The following is a 22,489-nucleotide window of genomic DNA, read 5'->3' on the forward strand; positions in this document are numbered from 1 at the left end:
GTTCGTAGAATTTGGAAATTTCAAAGTTCATTAGGCTTAAATCTATGTGTATTTCGTGTTTTTGAGGTTGTTTGAGGTGATTTGAGGATTCGGCTAAGTTCGTATCTGGTTATAGGACTTGTTGGTATGTTTGGTTGAGGTCTTGGGGGCCTCGGGTTGATTTCGGGTGGTTAACGGACTTGATGTTGAGTTGATGAAGCAGCTGAAGCGTTGCTGCTACTGGTGTAACCGCACCTGCGGAGTGGGCACCGCAGGTGCGAGCTTGCAGAAGCATGGCAAAGATCGCAAATGCGGCCAAGGATGAGATGGGCAGAGGTCGCAGGTGCGAAGACTTTCCCGCACCTGCGATGGTCGTAGAAATGGGCAAAAGGGCGCAGATGTGAGATTTACCCGCAGGTGTGATGTGGTTTCCTAACCTGCGATATGCGCAGATGCGGTCTTGTGATCGTAAAAGCGAAGGTAGTGGCTTAAGTGACTTTCTGCAAAAGCGGAGTTTTGACCGTAGATGCGAATATAGAGTCGCAGGTGCGAAAAGCCTGGGCAGAACATATATAAACGGGACTTCGAGATTTTTCACCATTTTCACATTTTGGAACTCGGATTTTGGAGGATTTTGAAGCGATTACTGAGGTAAGCTCCTTGTGCTTATTTATCTTCAATAATGGTGTTTCCCTACTGATTTTACACCTAGTTGGTGAGTTTTTGAGGTGGAATTTGGGAGATTAGGGCTTGAGAATTGGAGAATGAATTTTTGGGATTTGGAAGGGCGAATGGTGTTGGATTTTGATAAATTCAGTACGGTTAGACTCGTGAGTGAATGGGCTTTTGGGTTTTGTGACTTTGTCGAATTTTGAGATGTGGGCCTGAGGGCCGAGTTGAGCCAATTTCGGATTTTCCGGTCTAATTTAGTAGTTTTCTTGTGGAACTGATTCCTTTAGCCTATATTGATTGTATTGTACTACTTGTGGCTAGATTTGGGATATTCAGAGGCCGACTCGCGAGGCAAGGGCATTTTGGAGTAGAGTTTCGCTCGGATTGAGGTAAGTAATAGTTATAAACCTGGTCCTAATGGTATGAAACCCCAGACGTTATGTTATGTGATTACTTTGGAGGTGACGCACATGCTAAGTGATGGGCATGTGGGCGTGCACCGTGAGAATTATGACTCGGTCTGTCCCGTAGAACCGTAAATTAGAATAACTTGTTATTAGCTATATGTTTCTCTCAGTGTTATAGAAATTGGACTGAAATCCATGTTAGAAATTATGCTTCGGCTATATGATGTCACTGTTGTGACCCGCAGAGGTCGTGTACTTGTTGAAATAGCTTCTATTTGATAAATTGTACTCAGTCATGGCTTTACTTGTTTATCATATATCCATCTTTTCTTGTTTCTTGTTGAAACATGCTATTATCTCTATTTGAGCTGATTTATATTATTTTTGAGAGCCCGAGAGACTGGAGATGTTAGTGACTGAGATAAGGCCTAAGTGCTGAGCTGTGAGCTGTGTGTGTAAATGGATCGGGGCGCACGCCGAGCCTGAGGGCTGTATGTATATGGATTGGGTTGCATGTCGCAACGAGCCTTAGGGATGTATATATGTATATGGATTGGGTTGCATGCCGCAATGAGCCTTATGGCTATTTATATATTATGGATCGGGTTGCACACCGCAGCGATATAACGTTTGGGCTGAAGGAGCCCCTTCGGGGTCTGTACACCCCCAGTGAGCGCAAGTACATATTGAGTGTGAGTATTGAGGGCTAAGATCCGAGTGATTGAGCTATTGAGATGAGTTGAGTGACAGTAACCCGGAGAGGCTGTACTTGCTTTCATTTGTTGTTGCACTTAGTTGTTATCTATTATTGTCGTGAAATTTCTAGAAGATGTTATATTCGGTTACTTGAACGTGAAACTATATAAAACTGATTTGGCTTAGTTTCCAGATTTGAAAGCATGTCTATTATTTACTGAAATTAATGAAGATAAATATAACTGTGTAGCTCATCATTTCCTTCAAATCCTTATTTATTATTGTTACTTACTGAGTTGGAAGTACTCATGTTACTCCATGTACCTTGTGTGCAGATCCAGGTATTTCTGGGCATGGTGGACGTTGATCTCGTGCGTGGTTGAGTTTCGGAGACTTATGAGGTAGTTGCCGGCGTCTGCATTCCTTGTCTCTCCTTTCTTGTTGTTTTTTCTTTTTAGTATTGGCATTTGACACAGATTGTTGTAGACTCTGTTCTTATACTGGTTGTTTAGATGCTCATGACTTAGTGACACCCCGATGTCGGGCTATATTTCCGCACTTATATTTTGGGTTTATCCCTTTTTTTTATGGCAAACTTCGGTTATTTTAAATATCTTAACTCATTCCTGTTAAATATTGGAAGTTGTTTTGGAAATATTGGCTTGCCTAGTACCACGATAGGCGCCATCATGAAAGGTTGGGCTTTTGTGACACTCTTGATACGTGCCGAGATTTCCGTCGTAATCCTCGTCCCATCGCGGATATCTCGGCTTTCCATTATTTGGCTTGGCAGGATTTCCTTGATCTTGCTCGATCTCTATCCCACTCGATCTCGATCTCGATCGGTCCCTGAGTCACGAGCTTGGCAACCTAACTTCGTGTCACGGCCCAATATGACATGGGGTCGAACCTTGGCCTGCCGCACCCCGGTCTCAATTAATCATACAAAAAGGGCAAGCCCAATTTTGACCATATATAGATCGTCCCCTCGTTTTTTGGAGAGTAATGACAAGAAATGATTTGAGCCCTCGATCTTCACCTCGATACATCATGACGTAAGCATCATGATATAAGCAGCAGAGGTAACCAAAACATCCTGTCAGTACAGTTTCCCAAGCATTTAGTACGCGTCAGTCAACGGTCGGCCATTACCGGCTTTGAATTGTCATTGAAAAATTATAAATGCCCTTTCTTCATTTTTCAAACTTTACTTTCAAATCTTCTTCACTCTAATCTTCAAAATCCTTTGCCTTCCTCAAAGCTTTGTATTTTCATATCTTTGGGTTACCTCGCTTGTTCTATCCCTAAATACCAAGTATTCCTTTTCAATTTCTATTCTCCTTCGTCCATAAAAATTAAATGGCTAAAACTTCAAAAACTGTTCCGCAAAAGGAAACTACTTCCTCGTCCCGATCGGCCAGCGAGGAACCAGCAGCAGAGCCGCGCCCTGAAGAGTTCTCTCCCAGAGGGTGTGTTATCAATTCCGACTTCAAGGTTGAAAAGACCTCTTCGGTTCTGGGTCGATGTGAGCCGGTATTGAGGTATATATGCTCGAGGTGACCCTCAGTCAGGTTCATCCCTCTTTCTGGAGGATAGTGATATTACTTCGTAGCAAAGTCGATGGGCTTCCTTTCACCCTTGACCACCTCATACGCCTGTATAGCCCCCGACTCTATCGAGGAGGACTAATAAAGCTTCAACGTCGGGCCACCAGAGTAAAGACCGAGCCTGGATGGGCCGATTTGTTCGAGTGAAGAACTCGGACTTGATCCCGACCGAGAGTATGCCATTTCCCGAGAAATAGAATATGAGCCGCAAGTATAATTCCGTCCTTAATTTCTGTTTATTATCTTCATTTTTCACCCTTTCTTATCAATATTTTACTTGATGCAGTCATTGCCTGGATGCCGGGTGCGGTTCCCCAACTCGAGAACTGGGTCAGGAGCCTAATATCACAGTCGATACATGCTGAGCGCGCATGGCACGATTTGTCGAAGGGTCGATGGGAGGCTAGTAGTCATGGTAAATTTTTCTTCCTGACTTAATGATTTGACTATTGTTCGAATATTTCCTGAGATTACTCATTTCCCTTCTTTTGTAGGTCTCGGGAAGGATGTGATGATGAGGCCCCCGTCTGGTAATGAAGAAATCCTTCCCCCACTATCTATCTCAAAGCCGGTGAGGGAGAAGAAGAGGAAATGGTTTCGAATTCCACGAACTCTGAGGGGCAGAAACCCAAAAAGAAAACAGCCCATAAACCCAAGGGGAACACCATCCCTCTATCTTTGGATTCAGTCCAACGGCTAAGGGATGAGGCCGAAGAAGAAAAAGAAGAAGAAGAAGAAGAAGAAGAAGAAGAAGAAGAAGAAGAAGAAGAAGAAGACTCCGGGCTGGTGGCCCGTGTGCGAGCTGGCACTGAGATTCAAGGAACTACTGAGCTGGTAGGAGTTGAAACCGCTCCACCTCGACTTGAAAAGGTTGAGGGGGACTTCTCAGCCGAAGTCCCCGAGCCAGAAAGAGATAAAGACGCTTCACCTCGAGGCGAGAAGGCTATTTAGGAGGCGGTTGATGCTGGTGTAGAAACTATGCTCGAGGCTCCCCGAGATGAAAGCGGTGCCCCAAAAGATTTACTTGGGGTGATAGATATCGAATATTCCCCATCGTTTCCTTCATTCATTGAGTCTATGATGCATGAAGCTCAGATGGTGGAGACTTGCCATGGGGAAGGGGTCCATGGAGAAGAAGACCCTTTCCGTGCTATTTTTTTGGAGTGGAAGATATCACCGGTTTGGGTGACTTGGATGTACCGAGGAAGAGCTCAAGTGAGGCTTGCTCTAGCTTTAAACTGACCAATTAGTCTCCGGGCTCCAATGTCGATCCCGAGCATAAGCGATCAATTATCATCTCGGTCTCGGAGGATGCTCGGGTTCTTTCTGCCCCCATAGGGGTGGCTAGCTATCTCTGATGCTTGGTCACTGAAGAAGACCAGTCCAAGATGGTTGAGGTGGAAATACCCTGTCTTTTCAACGAAGCCCAATAGACTCCAAATTGGGTAATCCCAGATTTCCTTGTCGATGTCAGTTTTTGTACTTAGACTTTTCTCTCTTTATATAGCTCCATTTTCTACATTTGTAGGCTTCAGTGCTTAATCATGAGGCTTTTCTGCAATCCCTAGGGGAGCTGAGCCGGTATGAGGCCGTGATCCAAGGGCTTACTGAGGAAAAGAATGCCTTCAAGCTTCTCAGTGAGCAAAAGGAAGGGGAAGCTAAAGGCCTTCATGCTGAGCTAGAAATGGCTCAGAAAGAACACGTCGAACTAGCCGAGCAGGTAAGAAGAATATTTGAAGTTATTGACGGTAACTCGGGTGTGGTGGCTAATGGTTCAAACCCACATGTCCAATAAAAGCTCTACGTGATTAGGAAACTCCGTGAGGAAGTAGACTCAGTGAAAATTGAGGCCGAAGAATGGAAGAAGATTATGGATCACCTTGCCTCAAAAAAGGAGACTGCCCGGGACCAGCTGGCCTCGACTGAAATCCAATTCTGAAGCATGAAAGAGAAAGCCTTGGTGAAAGCCAAGAAAATTGAGGAGCTCTAATCTCAGTTAGGTCAGCAATTTACGATCGGGAGAAGCTAGTCACAGAGCTCGAAGCAGCCAAATCGGAGGTCGAAGCGACCAATGACAATGCTGATGCAGTGGTGGCTATTTACCGGGCCGATGTCGAAGCTGCTCAGGTCCGAGAAAATTGGGTCACCGAGCATGCCAAATGCCAGTCTCGAAGGGAGACTTTTGAGGATATTCATGCTTGGGGCTTCGATCTTACAACCAATATCGAGAACGCTAAAGAGCTCAAAGGTGAAGCCAGGGGGTTAGCTTACCCTGATGACAATGATTCTAAGAGCCTGAGCGGATCCAAAAGTGGAGAAGGCCCCAAGTGTGAAGATGATGCTCCCAGAGATGAATAGGCCTTTTAGGATTTGATATATTTTGTGTTTCTGTCGAGGCCGTTTTGGCTTTTGTAAAGAACTTCCATCGGGTTGTGTTGCCCTTGTAAAAAGGTTTTGATGAATATATAAAAAAAAATCCCTTCCATGGCTTCTGAATCTGTTGTCTTTTTATTAATTTATGTAAGGGTCAAAGCCTTATCATAAAATTATGAAGTTGTATTCGAAGGTCCAAGGTTTGAGATGGTAAGGACCGATAATAAGAACTGCCCTCGACCATTTTTGATCGGTAGACCCCGAATGATCATTCGAACTCGAGTTTAGGTAGCCCTTAGGCTTAATGATCGAGCGAGGACCTGCTCGAACTCGAAATAAGGTAGCCCTTAGGCTTTCTAGTCGAGTGAGAATGATCTCTCGAACTCGAAGTAAAAGTAGCCCTTAGGCCTTTGTAAATTTTGTATTTGGCCGATCTGGCCTTTGTAAAAAGATCGTTTATGTATATATAAGGCTTTCTACCCTATTTTGGCTCTCAAATTTCTTTCTTTGCTTTATCATTCGTATTTACAAAGGTCGGAATTCCTTAGCATAAAATAATGAGGTTGTGTTCGAGGGTTCGAACCAAACCTTGCCTTTATTGCCTTTCTAGTTAAGGCATTACTGGGGTTCGAAGTTATCGAAGTTTTCTCCCGATTCCTAAGTTTAAGATTCTGATGAGGGTAGCCTTTTAGAACCAGTTGTGAAAGAAAATATTTTCTTTTTTGAAGGCCTATTTTTGTTACGGGTTTTGGATGTCTCTGAGCCGTGTTAAATTGGTCGTAACTTTTTAGTTCGGGATCTTCCCATTGGGTTCGTTTTCCCGTTTTATTTTATCTGGGCTTTCCCGAGATAACAGTCCCCGAGTGGGGTGGCTATGGCCTTTAGAAATCAGGGAGTTGCCTATTAGGTCTTTCGTCCCCGACGCTCAATAGTTTGATCTGTTTGAGTTTTATGTTTCGGATGGTAGTCTCCGAGTGTGAAAGTGATTATCCGAGCTCTAGTTATAATCTTCCCTTGAGCCCGTTTTCTTAAGAGATCGAAAGTATGGGATCGTAAAGTGGAAATTTTTCCAAGACATAAGATAGTTGCAAGGAAAGTACTTCTCTTTATTCTTGTCAAAAATAGTCACACATGCGTACATGTTTTATATCAGGGCTCGAGCAATCTATGTCGGCACAGTTCATTTTGACTGTTTGGCCCATACAATAAATCTTACCTCTTGAGACCCTTCTATTTCGAAATAATTTCTTTGCTAGAACAATTCAATATCCGAGGGTAATCCCCCCAGTGTTCGAGGTTGATTGTAGAGAAATCTCGGATACTTTAAACACAGTATTGGATACCGATTCGTGATCGGCCTTCAATTCTAAGTTAGCACGATCCTTTGTTGCCTCGTTAAAAACCTTGCCGAAAAACCCAATTGGGAAAAAAATGGTTCAAGGGAAAAAGAGTGCAACGTGTGTTTTCAGACCTAAAGGCTTCGTACTGCTCCTTGTCGATGACCTGCAAGTGTTATGTATAAAATAGAAAGAAGTGAAATGGGGTCGTACCCCAGCACTAATATCATTTAAGGCGAGTTACATTCCAACTGTTCAGTAGTTTCTCTCCATCCATCGTTCCGAGCTTATAGGATCCTTTCCCTATGATCTCAAGAATCTGGTACAGTCCTTCCCAGTTCGGACTCAACTTCCCTTCATTTGGATTTCGAGTATTTAATGTGACCTTCCTCAATACTAAGTCCCCGACATTTAAATATCGAAGGTTGGCCCTTCGATTGTATTACCTTTTGATGTGTTGCTTTTGGGCAACTAATCGAACAAAGACAACTTCACGTCGTTCATCTAATAGCTCCAGGCTCGTATTCATGGCCTCATCATTCAATTCCTTCATCACATATTAGAATCTGATGCTTGGCTCCCCGACTTCGACCGGTATTAAAGCTTCGGTGCCATAAACCAAAAAGAACGGGGTGGCCTCGGTGCTGGACTTCAAAGTTGTGCGACACGCCTAAAGGACTTCGGGCAGGATTTCTCTCCATTTTCCTTTGACGTTGTCAACCTTTTCTTGAGGTTTTGTATTATGGTTTTGTTGGTCAATTCAGCTTGTCCATTCCTACTAGGGTGAAAAGGTGTTGATAAAATTCTTTTGATCTTATGGTCTTCGAGAAATTTGGTCACTTTGCTGACTATAAAATGTTTCCCTTTATCACATGCAATTTCGGATGGTATTCCGAATCGACATATGATGTGGTCCCAAATAAAGTCGATGACTTCCTTCTCCCTGATCTTTTGGTATGCTTGTGCTTCAACCCCTTAGAGAAATAGTAAGTCATAAACAAAACAAATTGAGCCTTACCTGATGCCGATGAAAGAGGGCCGACAATGTCCATCCCCCATTTCATGAACGGCCATGGGGACAAGACTGAATGGAGTAGCTCCCTAGGTTGATAAATCATTGGTGCATATCTTTGGCACTTGTCGCATTTTCGAACAAACTCTTTCACATCTTTCTTCGTGTTGATCTAGTAATATCCGACTCTGATTACCTTTCAAACCAATGATTCGGTGCCTGAGTGGTTCCTGCATGTGCCTTCATGGACTTCCCTCAAAACATATTCGGTATCTCCCGGTCCCAGACATATTGGTAGCGGACCGTCGAATGCTCTCCTGAGTAAGGTTCCATCTTCGGATAAGCTAAATCGGGTTACTTTTGTGTGCAGGGCCACGATTCCTTTGGATCTAAGAGAAGTTTTCTGTTCTTCAAATATTCTATGTATTTGTTTATCAATCCCAAGTCAAGCTTTTGGAGTTTATCTCGGCATGGCCTTCTTCGATCACTGACCTCATGAGTTGTACGACAGTCCCCGAATTGAGTTCGTTGTCTTCGACCGATGATCCTAGGTTTGCGAGGGCATCAACTTCGCTATTTTGATCTCGAGGCACATGTTGCAAAGCCCATTCCTTGAATCGATTTAGAGTTATTGTAGCTCATCCAGATATCTTTGCATTCGTTCCTCTCGAACTTGAAAGGTTCCATTAAACTGATTTATAACAAGGAAGGAGTCGCATTTGGCTTCGATCACCTCTGCTCCCAAGCCTTTGGCTAGTTCGAGACCTACAATCATGGCCTCATATTCGGCCTCATTGTTAGTCAATTTTACAGTTCTAATATATTGTCTAACCATGTTACCTATGGGTGGTTTTAGCACGATGCCGAGTGTTCGAAGCACTGTCCATAAAGAGGGTCCAAATTCCTGAAGATGTGCCCGAGTTGACTAATAGTTCTCTTTCAACCTCGGGTACTATGGCGGCGTGAAGTCAACCATGAATTTTTCCAAGATTTGAGACTTGATGGTTGTTCAGGGTCGATACTCAATATCGTACCCGCTGATTTCTACGGCCCATTTGGCCAATCGTCCCGAAAGCTCGGGCTTATGCAAAACATTTCAAAGAGGATAAATTGTTACAACACATGGGATAATATTGAAAGTATGGTTTTTGTTTCCTAGAGGCGCTTATCAAAGCGAGCACTAATTTTTCTAAATGAGGATACCTAGTTTCGGCCTCACCTAGGGTCCGACTAACATAATAGATAGGGATTATGTACCTTGTTCTTCTTAAACTAGGACTCCACTTACCGCTATCTCCGATACTACCAGATATAAGTAAACTTGTTCGTCTGCCCTCAGCGTATGAAGCAGCGGCGGGCTCGACAAGTACCGTTTAAGCTTCTCCAAGGCATGTTGGCATTCCAGAGTCCATGTGAAGTTATTCTTCTTCTTCAGCAACGAAAAAGGCCGATGGCTCTTTTCCGAGGACCTCGAGATGAATCGCTCCAGGACAGCTATATGCCCTACTAACCTCTGCAAGGCCTTTACATTGTCTACTACCGTGATATCCTTGATAGCTTTGATTTTGTCGAGGTCGATCTCGATTCCTCTCTTGGATACCATGAAGCCGAGAAATTTGCCGGATCTGATCTCGAACGCGCATTTTTCTGGGTTGAGCTTCATGTTGTATTTATTCAGTATACTGAAAGTTTCCTACAAATGCTTCAAATGGTCCTCTGCTCGCAAGGAGTTAACTAGTATGTCATCAATATAAACTTCCATAATTTCCCTATTTGTTGTTAGAACATCCAGTTTACTAGGCATTGATAGGTTGCACCAGTATTTTTAATCCGAATGCATTACATTATAGCAGTAGGTACCATATTTAGTGATGAACGAGATCTTTTCCTGGTATTCCAGGTTCATCCGTATTTGGTTGTACCCAGAATAGGCGTCGAGAAAACTGAGGATCTCGTGGCCAACCATGGCATCGATCATGCGATCGATATTAGGCAAAGGAAAAGAATCCTTGGGGCATGCTTTATTTAGGTCTTTGTAATCTACATACATTCTAAGTTTGTTTACCTTCTTAGGGACTACTACTACATTCGCTAACCATTAGGGATATTTTACTTCCTAGATGGACCCTATTTTGAGAAGTTTGGTTACCTCGTCTTTGATGAAGGCGTGTTTGACCTCGGACTGGGGCCTTCTTTTTTGCTTCACCGGGACGAAAATTTCTTGGTCCATGCTCAGATTATGGGTGGTAATTTCCGGTGGGATCCTTGTCATATCGAGATGGAACCAAGCAAACAATCCATATTAGCTATAAGAAATTGAATAAGTTTTTCCCTGAGCTCGGGGGTTAACCCCGTGCCCAGGTATACCTTCCGAAGCAAATGTTCAATCAGCACAACCTGCTCTAGTTCTTCTACCGTTGACTTGGTAGAATCAGAATCATCGGGGGCGATAAAAGATCGAGGAACCTTGAAGTCATCATTTTCGTCAATTCCTTGCTTGTCCGATTGGGTCGAAGATGGCACCGATAATTGCTATTTGGCCCCTGTTTCACTTTAGATCCTGAGTCCTTTGTCGATAAGAGTGTTGATATCAGAATTACTTCGTTGACTACAAATATCTCCTTGGCAGCGGGTTGCTCCTCGTAGACTATTTTGACTCCTTTTGGCATAGGGAACTTTAGAAACTGGTAAAGGGTCGAGGGCACTGCCCTTATGTTGTGGATCCACAGCCTTACGAATAGGGCATTATACCTCATATCGCCCTCGATCACATGGAACTTCATTTCTTGGATGGTCCCAGCCACATTTACTAGCAAGTTTATCTCGCCTTTGGTGGTTCACATGCCATGTTGAAACCGTTTCGCACTCGGGTCGCGGGCACAACCTGATCCTGTAGCCCGAGCTGTTCTATGACCCTCGATCGAATGATGTTGGCCGAGCTACCTGGATCAATTAAAACACATTTAACTTGAGTCTTATTCATAAGTACAAATATTATTGGTGCATCGTTATGGGGTTGTACGATCCCTTCTGCATCCTCGTCATTAAAAGACAATGTTCCTTCTGGTATGTAATCTCGAATTTTCTTCTTTGTGATCGACACCTTGGTGCATTTAAATATTGGTCCTTGAGGAGTATCGACCCCTCCAACGATCTTGTGAATCACGTGTTGTAGCTCTTCTTGCACATTCTATCTGTTTGAATCTCTTTTTTTGAAGTGATTCTTCGCCCGATCACTTAAGAATTCACGAAGGTGCCCCTCATTGAACAATCGGGCTATTTCCTCCCTTAGTTGTCTGCAATCTTCTGTTTAATGGCCATGGGTATGTGAGCACCTAATTTTTGACAATATTTAATTTTTTTTGTCACTTCTTCTATGTAAATATTTTAGGGGTTTTAACCTACAATTTTTAGCTTCGTTACACTTTTTATTATAGGGTAAAAAATACAAAATTTTAAAAGGTAAATTATTATTATTAATATTATTTTTATTTTTATTTTTAAAATAAAAAAAATCCGAAAAATATTAATTTTTTTTTTAAAATTTTCGGGAGAGATTTAAATAAATAAGAAAAAAGGGAAGTAGGGAAATAAAAAAAAAGTAAAAGTAGGTGGAATTCTCTTTTAAAAAGTAAAATAAAGGTGGAAAATTAAAAGTAAAGTTTTGTGGAAATTTAAAAAAATAAGAAGTAAAAGAAAGTGGCAATTAAAAAATAAAAGTAAAGATGGCTGAAAATTAAAAAAAAGGTAAAAGAAAGTAGAATTTTTAAAAGAAAAGTAAAAGAAAGTGGATTTATTTTAAAGAAAAGTAGAAATAAGTGGAAAAATATAAAAAAAGAAAAGTAAAAGGTGGGATTATAAATAAGATAAAAGTAATTAAAGTTGAAATTTAAAAAATAAAAGTAAAGAAATATGGGAATTCTTTTTATAAAAAAAGAAAAGCAAAATGTAAGTTGGATTCTTTTAAATAAAAAAATAATAGAATAATTAAAATAAATCCGAAAATTTTCGAAAATTCTCCTATAAATAGAAGAGAAATATTTGAAGAAGAAAGGAGGGAGGAGGAGAGGGAATTGAAAGAAAACATATTTTTCTTCTTCTATGCAAAAATAGAATTTCTACTATTTTCATTCTTTCTTCCTATTTCTTTCAAAAAAAAAATCAATTCATTATCTTGTTTAAGATAAAAAAGAAACAAAAAATTAGCTCTTTAAATACCTCAAAATTAGCCCCAAAAATAACCATAAGAATTCGTGGCATGAACCCATTTTCCTTCAAGTTTTAGTTATAGTCGAGTAACGAAATTCAATCCGTCGAGGTTGTCGGTTCAAGGTTTAGTCAATAGATTATTGTGTCCAACTCGATTTGGAGTTTTATATTTGGAAAATATTGAGCAAAGATTTGAGAAAAATGCCAAAGTAGTCTCCATACCGGCTTTGTTTGCAAGGTCGTTCGAAGTTGCGAGTCCCGAGCTTCCGTTCGAGGTCGTATTCGTTGAGTCAAGCTTAGCTAAGGTTCGTTTTCTCTTAATTGTCAAATTTGGATCTTCATTCTGCGCTTCATCTTGTACTGATTTATGTCAAGCTTGAATAAAATGTGAGTATATTAATATGGTCTTGTATGTTCAATTGGCCCTTTGGTTTTGGAAATTTTGAATTCTAAATTTTGCATATTCTGCTTATCTGCTTTGGAAATAGTTAAAATATCTATGACTTGGGTTCCCTCTTTTATTTGTTAATTGATTCTTGAATAAAAATAAAGTGTAGAAACAGAAGTTTGGGAAAAGGCATTTTTCTATTTTTATTCCCAATTGAAGGCATCGTTGTTGGATGAGTTTGGAAATGGGTTTCCTGGCGTTTCGACGTTGCTATTGAATTTTCCAGTCTGCCTTTGCTTTTGTTTTGGCATTGTGATGTGATTAATGTGTCCTATTTGATTATTATTAGTTTAATATATCAAGGTAGCAAGGTAGATATTAAAATAAATATTCCTAAAATATTTTAGGCGCGATTAATAAACCATTGTGACTATGGGTACGATTCCCGTGACATAGTTACGATGCCTAATTCCAAAATTCGGAACGCATTTCATGTAACCCGATCATAATAACTTCGAATAATAAACTTTTTTTTGTTAAACAGTTCGAGGCGCGCCATGCCAAATAAAATCTCAAAACTCATGGCCCTCACTTAATTAAAACTCTTTAGAAATCGAGGTGTACCATTTAGTTGAATTTTTCATGGCCCTCGCAAACTTGAAAATGCATAGTTGTTTTAGGCGCGCTACTTTAAAAATTAACTTCCTAAAATCGGATGTGCATTTCATGTGACCCAAATCCAAATCTCAACAACGTTAGATAAAATGTGTCGTGGACCGCGGGTGCATTTCATGTGGCGTGGTTCAAAGACGTGTTTTAGATAACGTTGATTTTTTCTAAAATTAATTAAAAGCGGTTAAATAAGTTAAAATATATCATAGGTTAAAACATGTATTAAAATTAGATAATAGGCCAATTGTAATAATTTAAGCGACCGTGCTAGAACCACGGAATCCGGGGGTGCCTAACACCTTCCCTCGAGTTAACAGAATTCCTTACTTAGAATTTTTGGTTCGCAGACTTCAAAAGGAAAGTCGAATTTCCTCGATTTGGGATTTAAAATAAATCGGTGACTTGGGACACTAATTAAAATATTCCAAGTGGCGACTCTAAAATTAAATAAAATAATCTCATTTCGAATAATATCACTTAAAGTGGAAAAACTCCATTATATTCCCTCGGGTGTGTAAAAAGGAGGTGTGATAGCTCTGGCGACTCTGCTGGGGAAAGAACCCGGAATCTCTGGTTCAGGGTTCAGAATTCGAGCTTGGAATAACTGTTATAGTTGGCTTTTATTTATTATCTGATTTTTACGTATTTGAACCTAATGTGCTAAATGCTGCTTTTTACCGCTTTTATATTGCGTGAATTGTATATAAAACTGTTACAAAACCCTCTTCTCCCTGAGTCTTCTAAATCATCTAGGAATTGTGCACTTCGTGTGACTTCTTTTCTATTAGAGTCATATCCTAATTTTAGAATGAGGTTCGGACAAGTTGCAAAGACGGTGAAGCTTCTGTATTCTCGGTACGCTGCCCCCCTCGGCTCGAGCTATCCGCTCGGGTAAGCCAGGTCTAGAACAATACACCTAGGTTTTTAACCTAGAATAACACAGCCTCATGCAGGATCCCTAGTAGGAACGTTTGTTTGCATCACGTGCATTTGACTTTGGAGACTCAACACAGGGGTTGGGTCCGTCTAGGACAGCTGTACCCAAATTAAAAAGACCATCCTGATGCGTCTTACGTGCTACTTGCGCATCTGTTTGTTTCGGCTTGCATGTTGACCGGCTTTTAGAATAGGGAAAGAAAATCAAAAAAAAAAAGAGAAAAAATCAAAAATAGGAGTGCGAGGTAGGTATTTAGAAAATTCTGAAACTTTGCTTAAATTTTGAAAAAGAAAATGTCATTTCAAAATGAGCCAAAATTTTCAAGTGCCATGTTTTCCCTGTTCCGTCAAAACTGACCGAACTACGCGGGTCTGATTCTCACCGGATGTGAGATACGTAGTCAAACCTCATCGGTTTCGGCCCCAATTTTTTTTTTTTAAAAAAAAAAAATCTAAAAATATTTTCCTTTAGTTCCTTCTTTAAAAGCATTTCCATAAAAAATTCAAAAAAAAAAAGATTTTTAAACTCAATGAATAGTTTTTTTTAAGTCTTTCATACGAAAAAAAAAAAGAAATAAAAAAAAATCAATAAAAGAATCAAAATCCAAAATACGGGTTTCCTTCATTTTGAAGTATTTTTCCCTAAAACAAATCCAAAAAAAAACAGAAGCAAAAATACAAAAATATTCTTTTCTTCTTTAGAAATCTTTCTTTTGTAAATGTGCATAAAAATTTTGAGAAATAAAAGTCCAAAAATATTTTCGCTTTTCTTTAAAGGTAAACTCAGAAATCCAAAATATTTTCTTAAAAGTCTCTCTTTCGAAAATTAAGAGGCAACATCCAAAATCTAAAAGTATTTTCTTTCTTCCTTAGAAAAGATAAAACAAATGAAAATTCAAACAAAAATATTTTCCTTTTACTTTTGAAATTTCCAAGTTCCAATCAATAAAAAAAGAATTTTTAGAAGTCTTTCTTTCAAAAATAAAAGAAAAATCAAAAATCCAAAAAAAAATTCCTTATTCTTTTAAAGCAATTTTTTTAGAAAATTCCAAAAAAAAAAATATAAATATTTTTCCTTTTCTTAAAGCTTTCATGGTCTGAGTTTCATAAAAGTAAAAAAAAAAAAGAGTGAGCTTATTTACTCCATTCTCAATATACCCGAACTACGCCAGTTTGATTCTCACCGGATGTGGGATACATAGGCAACTCCCATCGGGCCCAACTTTCCTTTTTACAAAATTAGTCCAAAAAAGAATAAATTTTTTTATTGTAAATAAGTAAGTTGATGCCATTCTTGTTTAAAATAGCCGAATGTCCCCAAAAGGGTGCCGGAAGGTCTTTTTGCAAGAACGGCCACCTTTGATCGCTTTTTCAAGGTTTTTGGCCAGTTAGCGAACACAGTCTTAAAATCTTCTTCCCCGAAGTGCTGAAAGGCCGTATTTGCAAAGCCGGATTTTTTATTAAAATTTTAAAAAAAAATAGTGATAACTTTTTCTTGAGTCAAAATGAGTCATAATTTTATTTTAAAATTAAATAACCCTAATAAATGTGCAGGATGAGCACAGATGAAAATGAACCCTTCGCAACTCTTAAGGAGATCCCCTTACAGCTCCACATGTGGTGGAACGACTTAGGAAAAGTCAACCGAGGAACCGTGGTAAAAGTTTTGGGTGGCCTTGTCGGACTTTTGAACATTAAGCCAAGATTGGACGTAATTGAAGCCTTGATACCTTTTTGGGATTTGACTCGCAATGTGTTCCACTTTTCTGATTTTGAGCTCACACTCACGCTAGAGGAAATTGCGGGTTACGCCGACCTTAACAGAAACCTTAGAAGTCGGTACACGGTGTCACCGAGACCAGTATCTCCTCACAAGTTTCTGGATATGTTGAGTATTAGTCGGGATATTTAGGATGGGAATTTATCTGAAGGGTTTTGTACTTTCCAGTTCTTGTACCAACGCTATGGCAAACCCCAAGGTTTTGAAGCACCGAATACCGGTCTGACCCATGCCGAATATAAAGATAAATGGGAGGCATGGCGGGGTTTGATTTTTATAGTAGCATTCTTGGGTGTTATAATTTGTCCGCAAAAAGACGGCAACATAGAATTGGGCCTCGTGGGAATGGTTGATGTCGCGATCAATAAAGCTAATGGCACCCTGGTTCCCCTGATCTTATCTGAGATTTACCGAGCTTTGACCATCTGCCGAGAAGGGGGCAAATTCTTCCAAGGCTGCAACTTACTACTACAATTGTGGATACAGGAACATCTCTGCCACCGTGTCGGGTATATGAACTACAGCATGATCATTTTCGATTGCATCGAAGAATTTGAAAACTGAGTGGAGGGTGTTGAACTTCCAGAGGGTACCAAGGCTTGGTTTGCACATTTAAGTTCTTTAACTTCGAGTAAAATTGAGTGGACATTCGGATGGCTCCCTGCCACCGAAGTCATATACATGTTAGCCAAAGTGTGTTATCTTCTCATAATGGGCATCCAGAGCATCCAGCCATATGCTCCTCACAGGGTTTTGCGCCAACTGGGCAGGTTTCAAACCGTCCCCCATGACGAAGATTTGAGTGGACATGTCGTTGAACTAGGCCCAAAGGTTGTATTTCCAAAAGGAAGAGTTCGCCAATTTTGGAATGAGTGCAGATATCTCGAACCTAAGACTATGGTGCGGGATCTAGCTAGAGGTGAGGTAGACCCCAATTACATGATTTGGTTCGGTAAAAGGTTTCAGATTCTCAAAAGACCTGCTAAGAGACCCCATGTCCAACAATTCACTCATGACTCGCGGGAGCAGTAGGACTGGTTGGCAAAAGAAGAAAGTTATAGGGCTAAGATAAGTAAATTATAGGGACAAATTAGGGACCTCAAATTTGGCAATAGTATCCAAGCTGCCGCAGATGAAGGGAGAAGAAGAAGCTAACCCAGGAAAACGAAGCCCTCAAAGCTCAGATCCAGAAAATGAGAATAGCTGCTAGAAACAAGGAAAGAAGCCGAGCAGATGAAAGGCTTATAAGTGGTCTAAAAAAGAAAGTACTCGAGTGTCAAGATGACATAGAAAAATCTGAGACCAGTCTAGCAAAAGTCCGAGCACAATTGGCAAAGAATGCATAAGGGCAGGCAGAGTTTGGGCAACAAATGAAAAGAAAATATGAGGGGACAATCACCAATCTGAAGAGAAAGCTAACTACCTTTGAGAATGAGGCGGCCAACAAGCTAGGAACATTAAAGCCGACAGGGAACATTGTTATGCTTTGATGGCCCAGATGGAGGAAGATATGCAACAGTTGCAGAATCAAAGCCATCATGATATTCAGGTGCTAGAAGCTCGGAATCAGCAAATTGGGCGCCTGCTTCAAGAAAAGGGTATTATCCGAGAGAGGGTTAAAGCCATTGCCGACTACATCGTCATGAAATGCCACGCTTGTGAGGACATGACTCAGACCACTTTCTTCGTTGCGGTAATGATATTTGCCCGCCAGATAATGAGCGACTTGGAGCGGCTTCAAGGGGATCTCGCACGTAGGCCCGTGGCAAGACCGAATGATGTCCCACGGGCCCCAGGAGTCGAAGCACTTATGTACTCATGATTTTTCATTTATCGAGTCTGTATTTCAGTTTTTAGTTTAGAATTTAATTTTGAGTCTGTTTGTAGTTTTAAAATTCCAAGAAATTGAGTAGTTTGAAGTCTTTTGTAATAGAAAGGTTTATGAGTTTTTATTATTGAAAATTGAAAATTCCCAAAAATTATTTCTTTATTTTTTTGCATTTATTTTCTTGAACTACATAATGATCTGATTCACGCAGCGTCGTGATACGTAGGCAATCCTTATCGGATTCGGTTATAATTTTTGTAAATAACTCAAATAAGAGAGGGATGTGAAAGGAAAGGACCGAAAGAAAACCCAAAAAAAAAAGAGCCAAAGAAAAACCAAAAAAAAAAAGAGCAAGGAAAGAGAGGGAAGAAAATAGCAGAAAATGGGAATAGAAGCACAAAAAGCCAAAGTGGAAGAAAAGAAAATTGGGCAAAAAGTAAGCAAAGCCTGGATGAAACATGCAACCGTGGCGAAACATGTAGAAACACATTCAACTGTATAGCTGCATCACACCCCCAACGTGCAATTACCTACGTGTTAACTGCTCCAAACTGACCGGTTTGTTGTCTACTATTAACTCCAGGTTCTATAGTAAGGTGGTTAGTTTTGTGGTAGTCTGGCTTCACATCCATACTTCACGAGGTCAAAAGGAAGTGTTGAAATGTCTTCGGAAATTCCTCTGCCAATAGTTCCTATTCTGGAGGATAGTCCGATCTCGGCCATTCCAACTTCTGAGCCAGCAACTGCTGAGGAAAAAGGATTTTGCGTCTTTGCATGATGGAAATGTGGGATGCCTGGGCAAACGGAAAAGAACCACCAAGTGCAATACCCGGATTCCCTGAGCTGTTTCCTAGGGCAAGTAGGACCTCCAACATCCCCATAAGTTATCCAAATACCCCACTGGGATATCCTACCATTTCAGCCCACTTTGCTGGAATACCTTCTGAGGCCTGCCCCCAGGTGTTAACTTCAGATGCGGCTTCAAATATATTCACCGCGCCACCTTGTTCAGCCATGGCACAACCTGCTTTACCCAGGCCTAGTTTCGATCCATCTTCCTTCACATTTCAAGCACCACCTTTCCCAATGGAATCAACCCAGTTTACTATCAATGCTTACTCTCAGTCGCCTCGGTACGAGTTTACCACAGAGCAGGAGAAAACCGCAAAAACCCCTGAACAAGAGGAGATTACCAGAAAGATGAGAAGCATGGAGCAAAGTCTTAAAAATATACAGGGTCTGAGTAGGCAGAAGAGCGTATCTTACGCTGACCTGTGCATGTTCCCACACGTACATCTACCCTTCGGTTTCAAAACCCCGAAGTTTGAAAAATATGACGGGCATGGGGATCCCATTGCTCACCTCAAAAGGTACTGTAACCAACTGCGGAGAGCGGGCGGAAAAGAAGAACTTCTCATAGCCTACTTTGGAGAGAGTTTGGTCGGCATCACTTCAGAATGGTATATGGATCAAGATATATCTCGCTGGCATATCTGGGACGACCTGGCTCGGGACTTTTTCAGACAGTTTCAATATAACATCGGCATTGCCCCTGACAGGAATTCATTATCAAATCTAAAGAAGAAGTCCTCGAAAAGCTTCCGAGAGTATACTATCAAATGGCACGAACAAGCGGCTAGAGTCAAACCTCCAATGAATGAAACAGAGATGGTCAGTGTCTTCCTTCAAGCCCAAGATGCTGATTATTATCAAAACATGATGTCTGCGATGGGTAGGCCGTTCGCCAAAGCCATTAAAATCGGTGAAATGGTTGAAAATGGGTTGAAAACAGGGCAAATCTTGAGTCAGTCTGCTATAAGGGCTACTTCCCAAGCAATCCAAGGCGGGTCTGGAGGAGTAGAAAATCGAAAAAAGAAGGAAGAAGCAGCAATGGCAACTTCAAGTGCAAGAAAACCCCATCCATCCAGACCTCTTTTCTCTGAAAGAACCCCACAATATTACTATCCCCACCAAGATATGGCTTATGCTATGGTTCCTCAGCCATATGAAATGATGAATGCCCAACCCTACGTTAGGCCACAACAACAATTTAATCAAAACCAAGCTCCATTTCCCAGAAATCAACCTCCTCACCAAGCTCACTATAATCCCCGACCTCCACAAAACAACTTCCGTACCCGGGAACCACCCAAGATACCAAACTTCACACCCATCGGTGAGTCTTATTCCAGCCTGTTCCCCAAACTTGTCCAGATGGGTTTGTTGTAGCCTGTACCCCAAACCAGGCAGAACCCAGCGTCGCCCGCTTACAGAGCCAGTACTCGATGTGCCTACCATTCAGGGGCAGAAGGGCATGATACAAATGATTATTGGACCTTGAAGAGGGCTGTGGAAAATCTGATAGAACAAAAGAGAATAGTGCTAAAGGACGAAGATGTTCCTAATGTAACCAACAATCTATTACCGGCCCATAACAACGGGCCAGTTATTGGAATGATTTGTAAAGACAGAGAGTTTGACCTAGCTCTAAAATCCATCATTGCCATAGCCGATGTGGAAAAGAAGCCAAAAGTTGTCGCAAAACAAGACAAGGGGGAGAAGAAGAGCAAACCTACCCCCCAGAATACAGAAAAGAAAATGGAAGTTGAAACTGGGGCAGCGCCCTCCAAAGATGTCATTCTCTATGTTCCTCAAGGCCACAAGAAAGAACAGATGTCATTGATTCCTCCTAGAAGGTTTGAGCTAAACAAGGGAGCTAAAATGTATGTGCCCAAGGGGACCTATGTGGTGCAGGGGCCAATAGTTCCACCAAGGCTGAATGAGCCCGTGGTTATTGGTCGCGCGCTGCAAAGGCCCATGATAGATCCGACTGCCATTCCATGGAACTATAACAAAGCGGTAGTAACTCACAAAGGCAAAGAGATCTCGGGAGAAGTTAAGGAAAATCACCCAGCTGAGAAGTACCTCAATCTGGAGGAAATGAATAATGCCACAAAGAAGCGTTTCCCACCTAAGAAGCCAGTAGTGCTGAAGAAGCAGAAGTGTTCTTTCAGAAAATGAAAATGGCAGACTACGAGATAATCGACCAGCTCCGAAAGTCTCCTGCCCAAGTCTCCTTGTTGTCTTTACTAATGAATTCAACTGAACATCAAAAAGTGTTGATCAAAACTCTTAATGAAGCATACGTGCCCATTGAAACAACTGTAGAATAGTTGGAGAGGATGGAAGAAAGGTTTTTTGCAGTCAATCAAATCTCTTTCAGCAAGAATGATTTGCCCTCGGAGGGGGGCGCCCACAACAAAGCCCTTCATCTGACAATTAAATGTGAGGGATATTATGTGAAAAGGGTCATGCTAAATGGTGGTTCTGGGGTAGATATTTGCACTTTGTCAACTCTGCAACGAATGGAGATCGGTACTGAGAGAATAAGGCCCAACAACGTCTGTGTGCGTGCCTTTGATGGCATCAAGAGAGATACCATAGGCGAGATTGATTTTAATTCTGACTATTGGGCCGGTGGATTTCGAGGTTACCTTTTAGGTCTTGGACATGGATACTTCCTATAATTTCCTCTTGGGAAGACCTTGGATTCACGCAGCAGAGGCTGTACCTTCTACTCTCCACCAGATGGTGAAATTCGAACATGAAGATCAAGATATTATAGTTCACAGAGAAGATAAGCAGTCGATCTACCAGGACCCGTCAGTCCGGTGTCTCGAAGCTAGAGAAGGATGTGAACATATAGTCTATCAGGCTTTTGAGGTTGTGGTCGCGGACCAATGTGAAGAAGGAAACCCTTTTCCTCAACCCTTTCTTTCAAATACGTCAATTATGGTTGCCACAGAAATGATCAGGCATGGTTACAAACCCGGGAAGGGGCTCGGGACGTCATTACAAGGAATCGTCGAACCCATCACTCTGGCTTCTAGCGAGAAGTTCTTTGGGGTAGGTTTCTAACCCACGCCAGCTGATGAAAAATGGGCGGATAAACGAAAGAATAATGGTTGGGTTTTGCCTCAACTGATTCCGCATCTTTACAGAACATTTGTCAGGCCCAAGTAGAAACTCACATGGTCCAACCAGGGGAAGGCTCAAGCACCATTGAGGTGTTATACATGGGACCCAGTGCCAAACTGCAAAATTGGAAAGCTACTCCATTCTCAATCAGGCGGGAATCCCGGTAGTCCACTCCTGCCACTTTTTCTGTATCGCGAGTTATTTCAGGGTGTAACTCGGATGTTTTCTTTAGTTTTCTGTCTTTAATTTCCAATGTAAACCCTGTTATCTTCAAATTCAAAGAAGTGAAATCAATATTCCATCGTTCATCTTTCTTTATTCTTTTTGATTTTTGTTATTTTTCTCTTTTATTTCTTCTTTCAGTTCTAATAATGCGGCTTTAAATAACATGACATGCTTGCGGACTTAATGCCCAGATCCAAACACGCTATCTAACTGTGAAATAATGAACCAAGAACCGGAATATGATGAAGAATAGGCTTTTAGGGAAATAAATCGAGAATTAGAACAATTTGAGAATAAACCTAAGTCGAATTTAAATGATATTGAGCCAGTTAATTTGGTTAGTTATGAAGAAGTCAGGGAAACCAAGATAAGCATTCACACAGATGAGAA

General features: G+C 41.1%; 1 protein-coding gene across 1 annotated transcript; it reads left to right on the forward strand.

Annotated features, from left to right (window-relative positions):
- The first annotated feature begins 18,679 nt into the window (after positions 1–18,679).
- Positions 18,680–20,917, forward strand: LOC138874675 (uncharacterized). Its single transcript, XM_070153450.1, has 2 exons — positions 18,680–20,072; positions 20,199–20,917. Exons 1-2 carry the CDS (start codon positions 18,680–18,682, stop codon positions 20,915–20,917), a joined length of 2,112 nt encoding a protein of 703 aa, XP_070009551.1.
- Positions 20,918–22,489: the final 1,572 nt, after the last annotated feature.

Source organism: Nicotiana sylvestris, chromosome 8 (assembly GCF_000393655.2).
Source record: "Nicotiana sylvestris chromosome 8, ASM39365v2, whole genome shotgun sequence".
Lineage (NCBI taxonomy): Eukaryota > Viridiplantae > Streptophyta > Magnoliopsida > Solanales > Solanaceae > Nicotiana > Nicotiana sylvestris.